The following is a 14,409-nucleotide window of genomic DNA, read 5'->3' on the forward strand; positions in this document are numbered from 1 at the left end:
CCACTGGTGGTCCGTGAGCGCCCCCTAGTGGTCCGTGAGTATATTGGTACAATTTCACATTTGAAATAAATTAATAAATTAAAGTTTTACGCACTCTCGCGGGAATATCTCCGCAATGGAGCGAGCTTAAATGTCACTTTCGATGGTATGATATAGCCCAGCGCAACACCTTCATCACACATGTTGCCACTTGTTTGTACCATTTTCAGGCGATTTGTAATCTGTTCTAGAAAAACGATGTGATTTTGGATATTTGTGGAGTTAGGTGGTCCGCGAGTGTTTTTTTATTGGTTAAGTGGTCCTTGGTATGAAAAAGTTTGAGAAACACTGGCTTAAAGGGAATCATCTGACTACTTTTCCCTCAACTGATCCGCCACTTTACCGCAAACTTTACCTGCTTTTCTTCAACCTTCAGACCCCCTAGATAAGAGATCTAACAATAAAGCACGGTCCACATACTTTTGGCCATTTAGTGCATCCATCTAACGCTAAAAGAGTTGGACGGAAAGACTGACAAGCATTGCTGTGAAAGTACAAGTTCAGTATAATTGGGTTCTATTCCTGTTCTCCTTTATTCACTCATCAAACCGTGTGTGTGTTCCTCAATCAGCCTCAGAGACTCCACATACTTCATGGCTTCTTCACCGCAGACTTGTCTGCTGCTGTCAGAGGAGATTGTGGTGCTCAGGCCAGAGAGCGGAGACGCTTTAGAAGGTGATCACTTCTGAATAAAAGGGGAAAAGTGAAGTGTAACTGCTGTTCTGGGTTGTAATATACTTTAAAGAAGAGGTGGAAGAAGAACTCAGATGTGTACAGATCTCTCATCTTGTGTTGATGAAACATCCATATAGTGTGGTTGCCTTTACGTGACATGACACGAGGAAACAGACCGACTCTTTCTTTTACAGTATTGGCTCAACCACAGTAACCAATGTGAAACTATAGTTTAACCTTAGCAGAGTTTCTATTCCCCTTAAACAATTTAAAATCCAAATCATCAACTAATGTCAGCCTTTTCCAAGGAAGGGTGTTCTTACCTCACTCTAAGACCAAGCAGATACCTTCAGAAACCACGAGAGAGAGACCAGGAGTTTGGGTCGAAAAGTACAAAGTACTAACCGGTTTTATTAAGGTTTTAACAAAAATTGAGGATTAAAAGAATCCTTAAAAAGAAACAAAGACACCAAGTCAAAATACAAAGCAACGGTCCTAGAAAAAAAACGTCTAAAAGAGCCCGAACCCAGGGCTTGGGCCTCAGAAAACTTCCCCCAAGCTCTCAAGCCTTCAAGCCTCAAAAAGCCTTCAAGCCTCAAAAAGCCTAAAAAGCCTAACGGTACGTCCACACAGCAGCTTTTCAAAAATCTTGAAAATCTTGGAGCTGGGCGTGTCTGACAGCTTGGGGATTTTTTGCGAGCAATGCGACCAACAACCAATCACATGAATCTCCCGCCCCCGACATACAAAGCAAAAAACCCCGGGGATTTTATGCGAGCAATATATATATAAATATATATAAACTCCCCAAACAGGCGAAAACCTACCAGTTCCACCCACTGTCTCTGCCACCTCCCTCCATGCCTGGTTCCTCCGGTTTGTATCCCGTTAATAGTTCTGGTCGGAAAGAACCGGGTGATTTGCTACCGTAATTTCTCGTTTGGAATATGAGGAAATGAACTGCGGTCTGGCTCTCCCTGCTTACACGCGGTTTGATTGGCTAGCGCTTCTACTGTCAGATTTGCATAAACGTGTTTGATTGGCTGACGCTTCCAGCTCAGCTTCAAAAGTTGAACATTGCTCAACTTTTGAATCCTGGACATCCTGGAAATCTTCGCTTCGCTCCCCCACAATGCAGTTCGGCGAAAAGCGAGGCAAAGTGACGTCATCCCCATTCAAAGTCAATGGGCAGAGAAGCGTTGGAAGCGGTGGAAGTTTCTTCTGAAGCTGCTGTGTGGACGTACCGTAAAAAGCCTTCAAGCCTCAAAAAGCCTCAAAAGCCTAAAAAGCCCAAGAAGCCCCCCTTTCTCTTCACACATCATCTTTTATAGTCTCTTGCCTCCTCCCTCTCTGCATCAGGTGGTCTCCCCTTTTCTATCTTTGAGAGAGAAGGAGGTCCCATATGTTCAACTTTTAACAATTAAAAATGTAAAGTTAAAATAAAAACAAATAAAGACTTATAGTAATAATATCAATCAATCAATCAATGTTTATTTATATAGCCCAATATCACAAATGTTACTTTTGTCTCAGTGGTCTTCACAGTTTGTACAGAATATCAGTATGACAATACGACACCCTCTGTCCTTAGACCCTCTGTCCTTAGACCCTCTGTCCTTAGACCCTCACATCGTACAAGGAAACACTTCCGAAGAAAACCCAGTTTAAAGGGGACATGGGAGAAACCTCAGGGAGAGCAACAGAGGAGGGATCCCTCTCCCAGGACGGACAGACGTGCAATAGATGCCGTTATGCAATTTGAAAGAGAGGGAATATGAAAAATGTTCATGAAAGCAGAACACATTGTCAATGTCATGTCAATCAAGTTTTTTCTTTAAACATTTAATTTCAAATATGCAAACTTTGTATTTTAATTTATTAACAGAGACTTCATCTATCAACAGAGACAATAAGGACAGCTTGTCTCTACGATTCGCTGGCCCAGGAAGTTGATTCGACCCTTTGCACAGGCCGCCTGCATCCTGGGCCTCATTGTCTTCATACCCGTTGTAACCGCTCTCAAGGTGTCAAAAACCACAAGCGCCTTCTCAGAATTGTGGCTGGAACTTTTACGCTTTGATTGCCCCATCTAGAATGCATAGTGTCCAGGTCAAAAGTTCAGGATGTTCTGTCTAGTTTCACATGCCTGGTCTCACACGTCTGAAAAGACATGATGGAAACATACATCCTTTCCATTCACAGCCAATTTAGCATCTTGTTATCAATGGTAAGCGTAATAGAGGTAGGTGAGGTAAAGGTCAGGTCTGACACGGCCACTTAAAGTGGACCTATTATGCTATATTGGAAACATATATTGTAGGGCCATACCTATACAAAACTGTGAAGTTTTTTGCTTCAAATACCAAACAGATCACCCATTGTAGCCACGCCTCATACTGCTCATACCCCTGTTTTGCGGCCCTGTTAGAAAAACGCGGATTTTGGGTCCTTAGCTTTAAAAAAAAAAAAAAAAAAAAGAGGAGGCGGAGCTAATGCCTGGTCAGAATTCTACCGGAGATAAAGTTAAATTCTGCTGTGATAAAACGCCATCCTGTTCTAAACCACATCAAGGATTATTTCTGAAACAGTATGGAGCTCAAATGCTTTTTCTCTTGCGGGTTTATCACAAGGTGAGTTCTTTTTTATTTCCTGCTTTTTAGGCTGCGGCCACATGAGGACGAAAACGGCTAAACGCATAGGATTAACGCAAACGCGTTAAATAGTTATCCGGATAGTGTCTGTCCACACGAGACCGCTCCGTTTAGCTCCAACCGCTGGAGAAGCTGCAGTACACATGCAGGAGCCTGTACGTGGCGCTGTAACTCCCTCCACAAAAGCAGCGAAGAAGCATGGTTGTCATGGTTGCCCTTCTGTTTATTCTCCGCGGTGGGGGCCGAGGGAACCGGGCAGAGTTTTTCCCCAGTCAGCGTGTATTAAAGTTTAAATCTTCCGGACAAAATTATAAAAGTGCCGGTCAAAGGTCTTCTTTGTTGTTTATTGAGCTTTAAAACAAATGAATAACGACTCTATATAATATAATGATAAAATACACGGAGCCTCTCTTTTTCCTCCGCGTCAGTGTCTGTCTCATGCAGCAGCTCATCCAGTAATCAGTGACCCGGCCGACTGTAAAAATAAACATATTTATAACTAGTTTAGGGAGTTTGAGAGGTAATTAAAATAGCTAAGGGTGATGATCTGACTTGAAGTGTGTGTTTTGCTGCAGCGGGAGGAGCTGCAGGTGAGCAGAGCTGCGTGTCTCCGTCCTGTCAGATTAGACTTCACTCGCGTTTAGGTCCGTATCGAGAGAAAGATAAATAATCTGAATTCAGGGTGCAGTTTACTTTGACGTGGGGGGGAGAGGCGGGGCTATTGCCTCATCATTATTGCTGTAGATGTTGCACAAACAACTGTAGCATGGTCAATAGCGTCCGGAGCACGATAGCAACTCTGCGATCCGCCATTGTTGTTGTTGTTGGTGGCGAAACACTTCAGCAATGGCGCGGGGTAAACGGAGGTGAGCAGAAGAGGTGGGGAGAGGCGGGGCTATTGCGCAATCACTATCAGTGATCGGAAAATGTTCGGATAGGGCGCACACACGGAGCTGTTTGACCCCCCAGAGAGTTGCGTATGCCTTTCTATCCACCTTGGGACCCGTTATCGTTTCCTCAGTCGTTTAGTGCCGTATTCGGTCGTCCTCGTGTGGCCGAACGGTCTATATGACACTAAACAGTAACGCAAACGACCGAATTCGTCCTCATGTGGCCGCAGCCTTAAACACATGTGCTCTCCAGTACAGGTTAGCTCCGAGTGTTAGCGAGGCTTGCTAATGTAAACAAAGACGAGATTACGTCCAAAACACGTCAGGCATTGTTTCTGATAGCAACTCTCTGTGGGTCTGCTGAATCTGGATCCGCTCGTTGTACCCCTGTTTTTAAAAGATTTGGGTACGGAGGAAAAGAGAGAGGGTTTTATTTTCTGACGCTGCGTGGGTTCCCTGACACACCGAGGACACATATTTATGTATAAAAGACATCACAAAGCGCATTTTGCATGATAGGTCCCCTTTAAACAGCAGAACTGTCAACAGTTGCATTGTTAGAGGAGCCTCAAACTAAAGATGTTCATTCCCAACCCGCTAGGTAATTTGCAAATGACAATAATAAAGCTGAACCTTTGAAAACCTGTAAGTGTTTCGGACACCTTCACGTTTTTTTTACATCACTTCGTTTCTCTGCGCTGCTTCGTATACAACTTGTATTCAATAACCTAAATAATGCCAGATAATTTCATTGGGAAATAGTTGGCAACACTCAATTGGTTTATTGAAGTTGAATACTTTCCACATGTGTAGGTAAAAGTATCTGTTACTGTATGGATTTTAAGATTGAGTTGCGCATTCAAAAAACAAAACAGCTGCACAGTGTTAACACAGCAGGAGAAGAGTCATGGCGGGGTTAAAACACACAAAAACACACACACACACACACACACACACACACACACACACACACACACACACACACACACACACACACACACACACACACACACACACACACACACACACACACACACACACACACACACACACACGTAAAATACTCAGTAAAAGCTTGTCACTGTTTATGAGTAGGAGCCTCGCAGGATGTGTGGATCAGGAAAGAGTCGGCAGAGTTCACGTCAGGGTTCATTTTGTTTTTGGCGACACAGGAACAGCTGTCAGTCGGACTCCAGAGGAGACGAGTTTCAGAGGGGGCTGCAGACGGAGGCCGTTCAGATGAGAAATACACGGTCAATGTAACTATTAGTTCATCCTTTGTGTGTACTTGGAACTGTTTGGCAATTACCACTATTATCAGAGGTGGGAGAAGTAGGCCTGCTCAGATCGTGAGTGTAGGAATACTCAGTTACAAGTAAAAGTCCTGCATACAACATGTTCCTGAAGTAAAAGTACACAAATACGAGCATCAAAATGTGCTCAAAGTTGCAAAAGAAAGTAAGGTTTAAGGATTTCTGATTCTAAATAAAGGAAGGTCGGACACTGGAGTTTGTTTGTGGCGTGCAGCAGGTGTGTGTGTGTGCGTGTGTGTGTGTGTGTGTGTGTGTGGGACAGCTGTGTGACACTGCAGGTTTGTTTCTTTACGCCGAGCCATCAGCTGGTGAGCAGCAGCCTGGCAGTGAGACTGAACTTCACACATGGACTCATAATAACCCCCCCCCCCCCCCACACACACACACACACAAAAATGCCCCCCCCCCCCGCCATCACCCAGCAACCAGCTACAAATGAAGGCGGCAAACAGACCCAGCTACTCAGAAATACAACCCCCCCCCCCCCATTCCTTCACACCAGAACATCTCTCTGCTCACTGTGTGTTTTGTTGTGCAGCTGAAAGGGGGGGGGGGGGGCTGAGCTGCGCCTTTTCTGTTTTATTGCTGAGTATACTCAGAGTGTGCTGCTAAATGAGGGGGGTTCACACAGACACCCTGTTCATGAAGCGCGACCACTTTGAGAGCAGCAGCAGAAGACATAGGGTTTTTAACATTTAAATGTGGTACATACTTGTCTTTATTATTATGTTCATGTTATATATTTTTCTTGTTGACCTCCACAACTTATTTTCTCATGTTGTTTTTTGTTGTTTGCACCACCAGACACCAAAACAAACTACTTACTCTGCTTCACTAAAACATGATGAAGAAAAATATCTTCTTTAATCGCTGCTTACCGTGTTTTCAGAGCTTTCAACCATTACAGGTCTTCATCAGTCTGTAAGTGATACATTACAGCTTCTGAGTTCAGTATCAACAACTGAATAAAACTCCACCCTGTCAATAGCTGCTTTTTTCATCTTTAAAGAAAGTATTTGTGCCTAAATGTTCTTTCTTCATCTTGTAGACACCACCAGCTCCATGTTCAAGTGCCGGGACCTCCCAGTGTTTCATTGTGTTTGAGACTTGGACCCTGCGCTGCTGCGTTAATTAAATGTGTAGGAAGCAGACGCTGCCCCCTGCTGGTGAAGAGATGCTACTACACTTTACATCATCAGTGTGCGTAGTGTGTTGTTCTGCTGTGACATGCACGTGACATAATGGAGTAATGCCAGTGAGTCTTGTAAAAGGTACATTTAAAGTACTCAAAGCAGTGATTTTGACAGTTCAGGGTCTCTTTAATACATTACCTTTATGTGTTGTGTACCCTGAAGAGTAACCATTCATTGTCTTATGGTACCTGTATATACACAGTACTGTATTTCACCTTCATATTTGACGTTATACCATGCTGTATGTCTGGTGGTGTTTTTTCAAGTCTGATTTTTAAGGGGGAATATTTTCGTGTGTTTCTGATTATTATTATTTGCTGAGGTCAAATTAAAGTATATTTTATATTTATCTGCATGTGTAAATGTTCACCTTATGTATGTGTTGATTTTAGCATTTTTCTATTCGATGTATTGTTTAAATATCTTTTTGAAATTAAATGAACACAATTGTTTTTGGTATTTTCTTTTAAGTGTTCCTCTTAATCGTAGAGGCCAGAGAAACCTTTCCATCACCTTTAAGTAAACAGATTGATCCATTGGAGTTGTTTACCCTGAAAGGACCACTGAAACATGTTTCGGCTTTAAGTTGAAGTTTTATTTTTGAAAGTCTGAATCAATGAAGTATATATTTAAGTTACAGGCGGGTGAAAACACAAGCTGCCGTTTAAATCTGCAGCTTGAGAAATGTAGGCCAAAGATCATCATTCCCCTCAGCTTACGGAGGCTGAGAAAAGCCTGAAACAAAAGGTTGAAGTGTGCAGGGGGGAAAAAACCACACGGAGAGGACCAGCCGTTATCAAAGATCTCCTTCATTGTTTTAATAGTAGACATTGTGCCACAAAAATGTCATGTCCGCAGCCACAAATCACGTGCCGAGAGTACTAATTCCAGCTATTTATCATGTCATTCGCTTCACTTGCTTCTCTACACAATTTGCAAATCACTTCTTACATTTATGTATAAATATATACAGTTTATAGATTATTCTGGAGCTGGGATGGTAGGTTTTCGTTTTCTCCTGTTGTGGTTGTGCTGTTGGTCGAGGACATTAGCAGAGCGAAACACACGGCTGACGTCTCCCAATGTAGCACATGCTTATTGTATGGTGAACACCAGCAGAGCACACACAGAGCCGAATATAGATATATACAGGAATGTAATTTACTGCTATCATACAAGGTGGGTTCTCTACGTAAGAAGTCACGACTGTAGTGGGCATATGAGCGGAATACGCCGACAACACAAGAGCACCGAAGGCATACATGTCATGGGAATCTCCTGCCACAAAGGCACATCGCTTTTTTTTAGCTTTTTTTTTTAAGGGGCGACAACGTGAAGTTATGGAAACGTTTCCGGGGGGAAGTTTGAGCAGGAAGCCACTCGCTTTCATGACTGCATCATGACTGCAGGCGCTCACATGCAACGGGGGGGGGGGGGGGGGGGGGCATGTGATCTGAACATGCATGATGCTGGGTTTCTTAAGCATGTGCTTCATTTGAAGGGGTTCAAATATCGGAGGAGACTCGAGGGCCAAAGTCATGCTGTTATCCACAGCGCAATAAAGACAACTGTGTGGTTTTGATATCTTCAGTATTTAGAAAAAAGTGACTCGTTTAACAAACTGAAAAAAGGAAGAACAGGGCAAACAAAAAGTAAAGAAGAAGAAAATCTGCTTACATGTGTTTTCTTTCATTGGTTAACTTCACACACTGTTAAAAATCGTTTACATTTAGGTTTTTTTTTTCCAGTATGAGTGTGTTTTGGTAAAGAAATAAGAAAAGAACCGCCCAGTGTGGGTATGGATGGGCTTACCGTCCTATTGCTGACTTTGGGATCTGGTGCCGTTTCTGCACACACACTTACACACACACCGGTCCACTCAAAGTCTTCCTCTCTCTCCCTCTCCGCTTCTCTTTCCCTGTGGAGCATGGTAACATTGAGACTGGTCGTGGGCTCGGGGGGTGGGGGGGGTCAGGTCGTGGCTGTGTTTTTAGGGTCTCAGCAGCAGCCTCCGGACGAGGTGTTGACCGGCTTGCTCTGGATCTTCACGTTGGACTTCTCCGAGGACCCGGCCGTGGCCCCGGGGCCCATCCTCTTCTTGATCTCCGCCGCCATGGTCATGAAGGCTTGCTCCACGTTGGTGGCGCTCTTGGCGCTGGTCTCCAAGAAGGGGATGGCCAGGTTGTCGGCAAATTCCTGGAGATCGAAGAGATTAAAATCAACGGATATTAAAGGTCTCCTATTTTACTGTTCTTCATCAGTGTATCACAGGTCTCAGATATATCCAGAGCCTGTCTCTGATTGGCTGAAACACCAAACAGATCATTGCAGCATTACCCATAATCCCCTCTGTTTCAGCCCTGTTTCCAAAGTTCTGATTCTCCGTCTGTTACTTTAGATGAAAATAAGGAGCCCCTCCCCACGCCCCTCTGAGAGAGATCTGGTTACAAAGAACTCAATGGAGCTCTAGGAGGAGATTCAGGTGATAAGGTGGGGGGGGTTACCTTGGTTGCTGATTGGCTAATGGTTACACAAGACAAAACATCGTTATGACCAGGGGTGCACATAACCTTTTTTGCCCTGGTTCTCAAAGGAGCACCTGGAGGTGTTGCTTGGTGCGCATCCTTAAAATGAAATGAACCGGCCCTTTTGAGGGGTACGGGGGGGGGGTGCGCTAGTGAGCACGCAGCAGGGTTACTGTGCGGAGCGCATAAAGCAGACCCTTCACGCGATAGCGAGGGGTCGCAGATGCCGTCGTGCATGTTGATGTAGAAGAGACATGAAGAAGAGGGGACACATGTTGATGTAGAAGAGACATGAAGAAGAGAGGACACATGTTGATGTAGAAAAGACATGAAGAAGAGGGGACACATGTTGATGTAGAAGAGACATGAAGAAGAGAGGACACATGTTGATGTAGAAGAGACATGAAGAAGAGAGGACACATGTTGATGTAGAAGAGACATGAAGAAGAGAGGACACATGTTGATGTAGAAGAGACATGAAGAAGAGAGGACACATGTTGATGTAGAAGAGACATGAAGAAGAGAGGACACATGTTGATGTAGAAAAGACATGAAGAAGAGGGGACACATGTTGATGTAGAAGAGACATGAAGAAGAGAGGACACATGTTGATGTAGAAGAGACATGAAGAAGAGGGACACATGTTGATGTAGAAGAGACATGAAGAAGAGAGGACACATGTTGATGTAGAAGAGACATGAAGAAGAGGGGACGCATGTTGATGTAGAAGAGACACGAAGAAGAGGGGACACATGTTGATGTAGAAGAGACATGAAGAAGAGGGGACACATGTTGATGTAGAAGAGACATGAAGAAGAGGGGACACATGTTGATGTAGAAGAGACATGAAGAAGAGAGGACACATGTTGATGTAGAAGAGACACGAAGAAGAGGGGACATATGTTGATGTAGAAGAGACATGAAGAAGAGGGGACACATGTTGATGTAGACGAGACATGAAGAAGAGAGGACACATGTTGATGTAGAAGAGACATGAAGAAGAGGGGACACATGTTGATGTAGAAGAGACACGAAGAAGAGGGGACACATGTTGATGTAGGAGAGACATGAAGAAGAGAGGACACATGTTGATGTAGAAGAGACACGAAGAAGAGGGGACACATGTTGATGTAGAAGAGACACGAAGAAGAGGGGACACATGTTGATGTAGAAGAGACACGAAGAAGAGAGGACACATGTTGATGTAGAAGAGACACGAAGAAGAGGGGACACATGTTGATGTAGAAGAGACACGAAGAAGAGGGGACACATGTTGATGTAGAAGAGACATGAAGAAGAGAGGACACATGTTGATGTAGAAGAGACACGAAGAAGAGGAGACACATGTTGATGTAGAAGAGACACGAAGAAGAGGGGACACATGTTGATGTAGAAGAGACATGAAGAAGAGAGGACACATGTTGATGTAGAAGAGACACGAAGAAGAGGGGACACATGTTGATGTAGAAGAGACACGAAGAAGAGGGGACACATGTTGATGTAGAAGAGACACGAAGAAGAGAGGACACATGTTGATGTAGAAGAGACATGAAGAAGAGAGGACACATGTTGATGTAGAAGAGACATGGAGAAGAGAGGACACATGTTGATGTAGAAGAGACATGAAGAAGAGGGGACACGTGTTGAAAACATACCACACTGAGGAGGATCGGGTGACAAGATTGAAAACCAAAGAACTGCTGCTTATGAGACCTCGTCTTTAGACCGTTTGGTTGTCATGGTGATATTCAAATTTCACTCGAGTTGGATAATCTCTGACCAATGAAAATCTTTAGTGTCCGTTGTATAAAAAGTCCCACTTTTTCCATAGCTTACAACAAAAACTTGCAGTCTTTTAAGTGACTAGTTCTCTTAGTTTTAGTTGTAAGGCGAACTGAGATGTGTGAAATATGAATTACAATGGTTCAGTTGGTCATTTACCCTGAATAACCCGTTTAGTGTGTTAGTCCCGTTTGACCCAAATCAGAAATGTTGAATCATTTTGACTTTGACTCAAGTCGACCCGAGTCACTGATAACTTGACGACTTTCAGCTAGGCCATTAGACCAGTGCTATGGTCTAAGCACTGGTGGTCCGTGAGTATATTGGTAACATTTGAAATACATTTATTTATTTAAGTTTTCCGCACTCTCAGGAATATCTCCGCAATGGAGCGAGCTTAACTCGATTGCATGATATAGCCCAGCGCAACACCCTCGTCACACCTTCGTCACGCATGTTGCCACTTGTTTGTACCATTTTCAGGCGCTTTGTAATCTGTTCTAGAAAAACAATGTGCTTTTATTTTTATTTCAAGAAGCGTATAAAACAAACAATGGATGTCTTTTATGAACACGTATCCATGCTGGAAGTAGATTTAGATGTGTTAGGACATGATGGCTTGATTGACTCGTCTGAGCTAATTGTATATTTTCAGTTTAATATTAAATCTTGGTCTGACCATAAAAATGACTTAAAATCAATAAAAGAGTCAATAATCGTATAAAATATGAATATAAACACAAATATGGTTGAAAATGGCTCAAATCTTTCCCCAGAGTTCAGCCAGATGTCTGACCAGCTGCTGGGTGCTCAGTCGTTTACACGTTTATATTTGTTACACTTTCAAACCTCACCATACAAACTGAGCTCATCACATTTCCAAGGCTATCGCAGTGAGACCACAGTGGCTAAAGAAACCCGACCGAACTGCTGCTCAGTCAGCTCGTACTTATCTCATTTCCCCTTTGGATACAGATATCTGGACAAAGTGTCTCAAAGTGTCTCAGCCTTGTGCATTGCCTCACCTTAGCTGTGGTGTAATCCACGACTTTCTTCGTTGTGAGGTCACACTTGTTGCCTACGAGCAGCTTGTTGACGTTCTCGCTGGCGTAGCGGTCGATTTCCTGTAGCCACTGTTTGACATTATTGAAGGACTCCTGAGGGAAGGCAGCAGAAAGAGGACAGACATTAAAACAGATACTAACGTTGGAACAAAAACTGTTACTCAATGGCATCCGGCTTGCAGCAGAGGTCTGTTGGAGAAAATGCTGACAGGGCAATGATGCATATTTTTTAGAGATAATTAAAACCGGGGGCTTCCTCAAAAGGTAGCATGCCTTAACAAGAGAAAGACTCCACAGGATGCTACTGAAATCTGTATCATTCTACTAAACCAGTCAAGACAAGCCAACGACAATTAAGACTGTCATTTCTATTCAGTCCAAAAAGGTTTGTTTAAACTGTATTTTAACACAGTCATGAGAAAAGTCTCAAAACATTTGAACTATAATTCTTACATGCTACACTTTTAAAATGGTCAAATGAAAAATGTTTGTTATTTTCTTTTAGGTTTGAAAAAGCTTGTGGTTGTTTGGGTCTACTGGTGGTGACGCTTTGATCCGAAATACAAACTAGCGGCATGTTTGACATACAGCACATTAACATACACTAGCTGAGGGTTTGTAGATTTAGTTCGATCATTATATTTCTGTGTCTTTATTAGGGTTGCAAAGTTCCGGGAATTTTCAAAGATGGAAACTTTCCACGGGAATAAACGGGAATTTATGGGAATAAACTGGGAATTTTCAAAATGTAAGGTTGGCTCTTCATAGGGAACTTAAATATAGTTGGGGAAAGTATATTTTAGCATAATCTTGACTAAAACAAACAGATGGCATTCAAGTACACTTGAATATCCATGCCATAGCACATGGCTATTGAAACCACACAAAGGTTCGCAACAGGCTCACAAATGTGAGAGTGGAAAAACTGGTTGGCATTCGGGCAAACCTAGGCTCTCTGAGCCGGACACAGAGGATGAGTAATATTTAACTCAACATTCCTGTTTTCGTACTTCAATGAAACAAATAATTGTTCAATAGAATAATTAAAACTTGTTCCGTTCTATTTAAGAAATAAAAATTAAAAAAAAATCTGTTGAAATGTCATGTTTTTCTGTTTAATTTTGCATCGAATATTTCCAAAACTCCCCAGTTTAACTTCCCATGGAAACTTTCCGCCCCTTTGCAACCCTAATCTTTAGATAGCTTCTTATTTTTCATGATGGCCGTAAGTTTTTTTTTTCTTCGCTCAGTTTTTTATCCTCCTTTTTGTATCTTCATCTCTTTCTAATATCCGAAATAAAGCGTTTCTTATCTTGTTCATAACATTAGTTATTAGCATTACTGTATGACTGGATGGTAGGGGTGTAACGGTATACGTACGGAAAATATTCGGTACGGGCCCTTCGGTTCGGTACACGTGTGTCCCGAAGTGTACCGAACGAATATAACGTTAAACGAAAAAAATTGAGAACGTGAACAACTTGTTGGAAGTAATCTCAGGTGCTGCGTCGCAGCATTCAGAGTAATTTGCTCACATTGGGTTCAACATAGAGTGAGCAAGTCATTTCATTGGACGAGAGGCATACTATGAGAGCTGGTCACAGGGATGCGTTCAAATGTAGTCAGTCATTTGAGGAACTGTCAAAATGGCGAACGCAGGTAAAGTTGGTCTCGAAAATCCTCCAGCATCATTGAAGTCTCCGGTTTGGGAACATTTTGGTTTCGCAGTTACGTACAAGGATGACGGACAAAGACAGGTGGACCGTAGGGCTGTACCCGAATATTCAAATATCCGAATATTCGTTCGTTGGAGTACTATTCGGGTTTCAATTTCGTTATTCGGATATTCATTTTGTCCCCGTTTTTTTTCCAAATTTAATTTATTGAAATCTCCAATATCAACGTAAGAGCTTGTTCGGGGGGTGCTAACACTTAACCATAAACGTTGTCGTTTATTTTCTCCGTCTTTATATGTAGATATTACTTTTCTCCGTTAATCTCCTTCACGTTGTTTCCAAAGCAACAACAACTTCCTGTCAACAGCGATAACTCTCCTTTAAAATAAAAGCATGTCCATAAATAGGAAGCCAAGCCAAATAACACTTAAGTCATATACAACTGCAACGAAAGTAACAAACAAAATGCGATATCCTTTTCCATTTCAAAGAACACAAATTGGGTTAAATTAACAAATAACTATAAAACAACAATACTGTAGAAGAACAAAATGAATGCCCTGAATACACCGAAATACACGTGTTGAAGCGGTTCGCTGCT

At 42.7% G+C, this 14,409-nt stretch overlaps 1 protein-coding gene across 1 annotated transcript; it reads right to left on the minus strand.

Moving 5' to 3' along the window:
* Positions 1–7,552: 7,552 nt before the first annotated feature.
* LOC117443209 (ras-related protein ORAB-1-like) lies at positions 7,553–12,318 on the minus strand. Its single transcript, XM_034079165.2, has 2 exons — positions 12,094–12,318; positions 7,553–8,957 (listed from the first exon to the last, which is right to left on the minus strand). The coding sequence occupies exons 1-2, from the start codon at positions 12,301–12,303 to the stop codon at positions 8,760–8,762; spliced, it is 408 nt and encodes a 135-aa protein (XP_033935056.1). The 5' UTR covers positions 12,304–12,318; the 3' UTR covers positions 7,553–8,759.
* Between the last annotated feature and the right edge of the window lie 2,091 nt (positions 12,319–14,409).

Source organism: Pseudochaenichthys georgianus, unplaced genomic scaffold (genome assembly GCF_902827115.2).
Source record: "Pseudochaenichthys georgianus unplaced genomic scaffold, fPseGeo1.2 scaffold_554_arrow_ctg1, whole genome shotgun sequence".
Classification (NCBI taxonomy): domain Eukaryota; kingdom Metazoa; phylum Chordata; class Actinopteri; order Perciformes; family Channichthyidae; genus Pseudochaenichthys; species Pseudochaenichthys georgianus.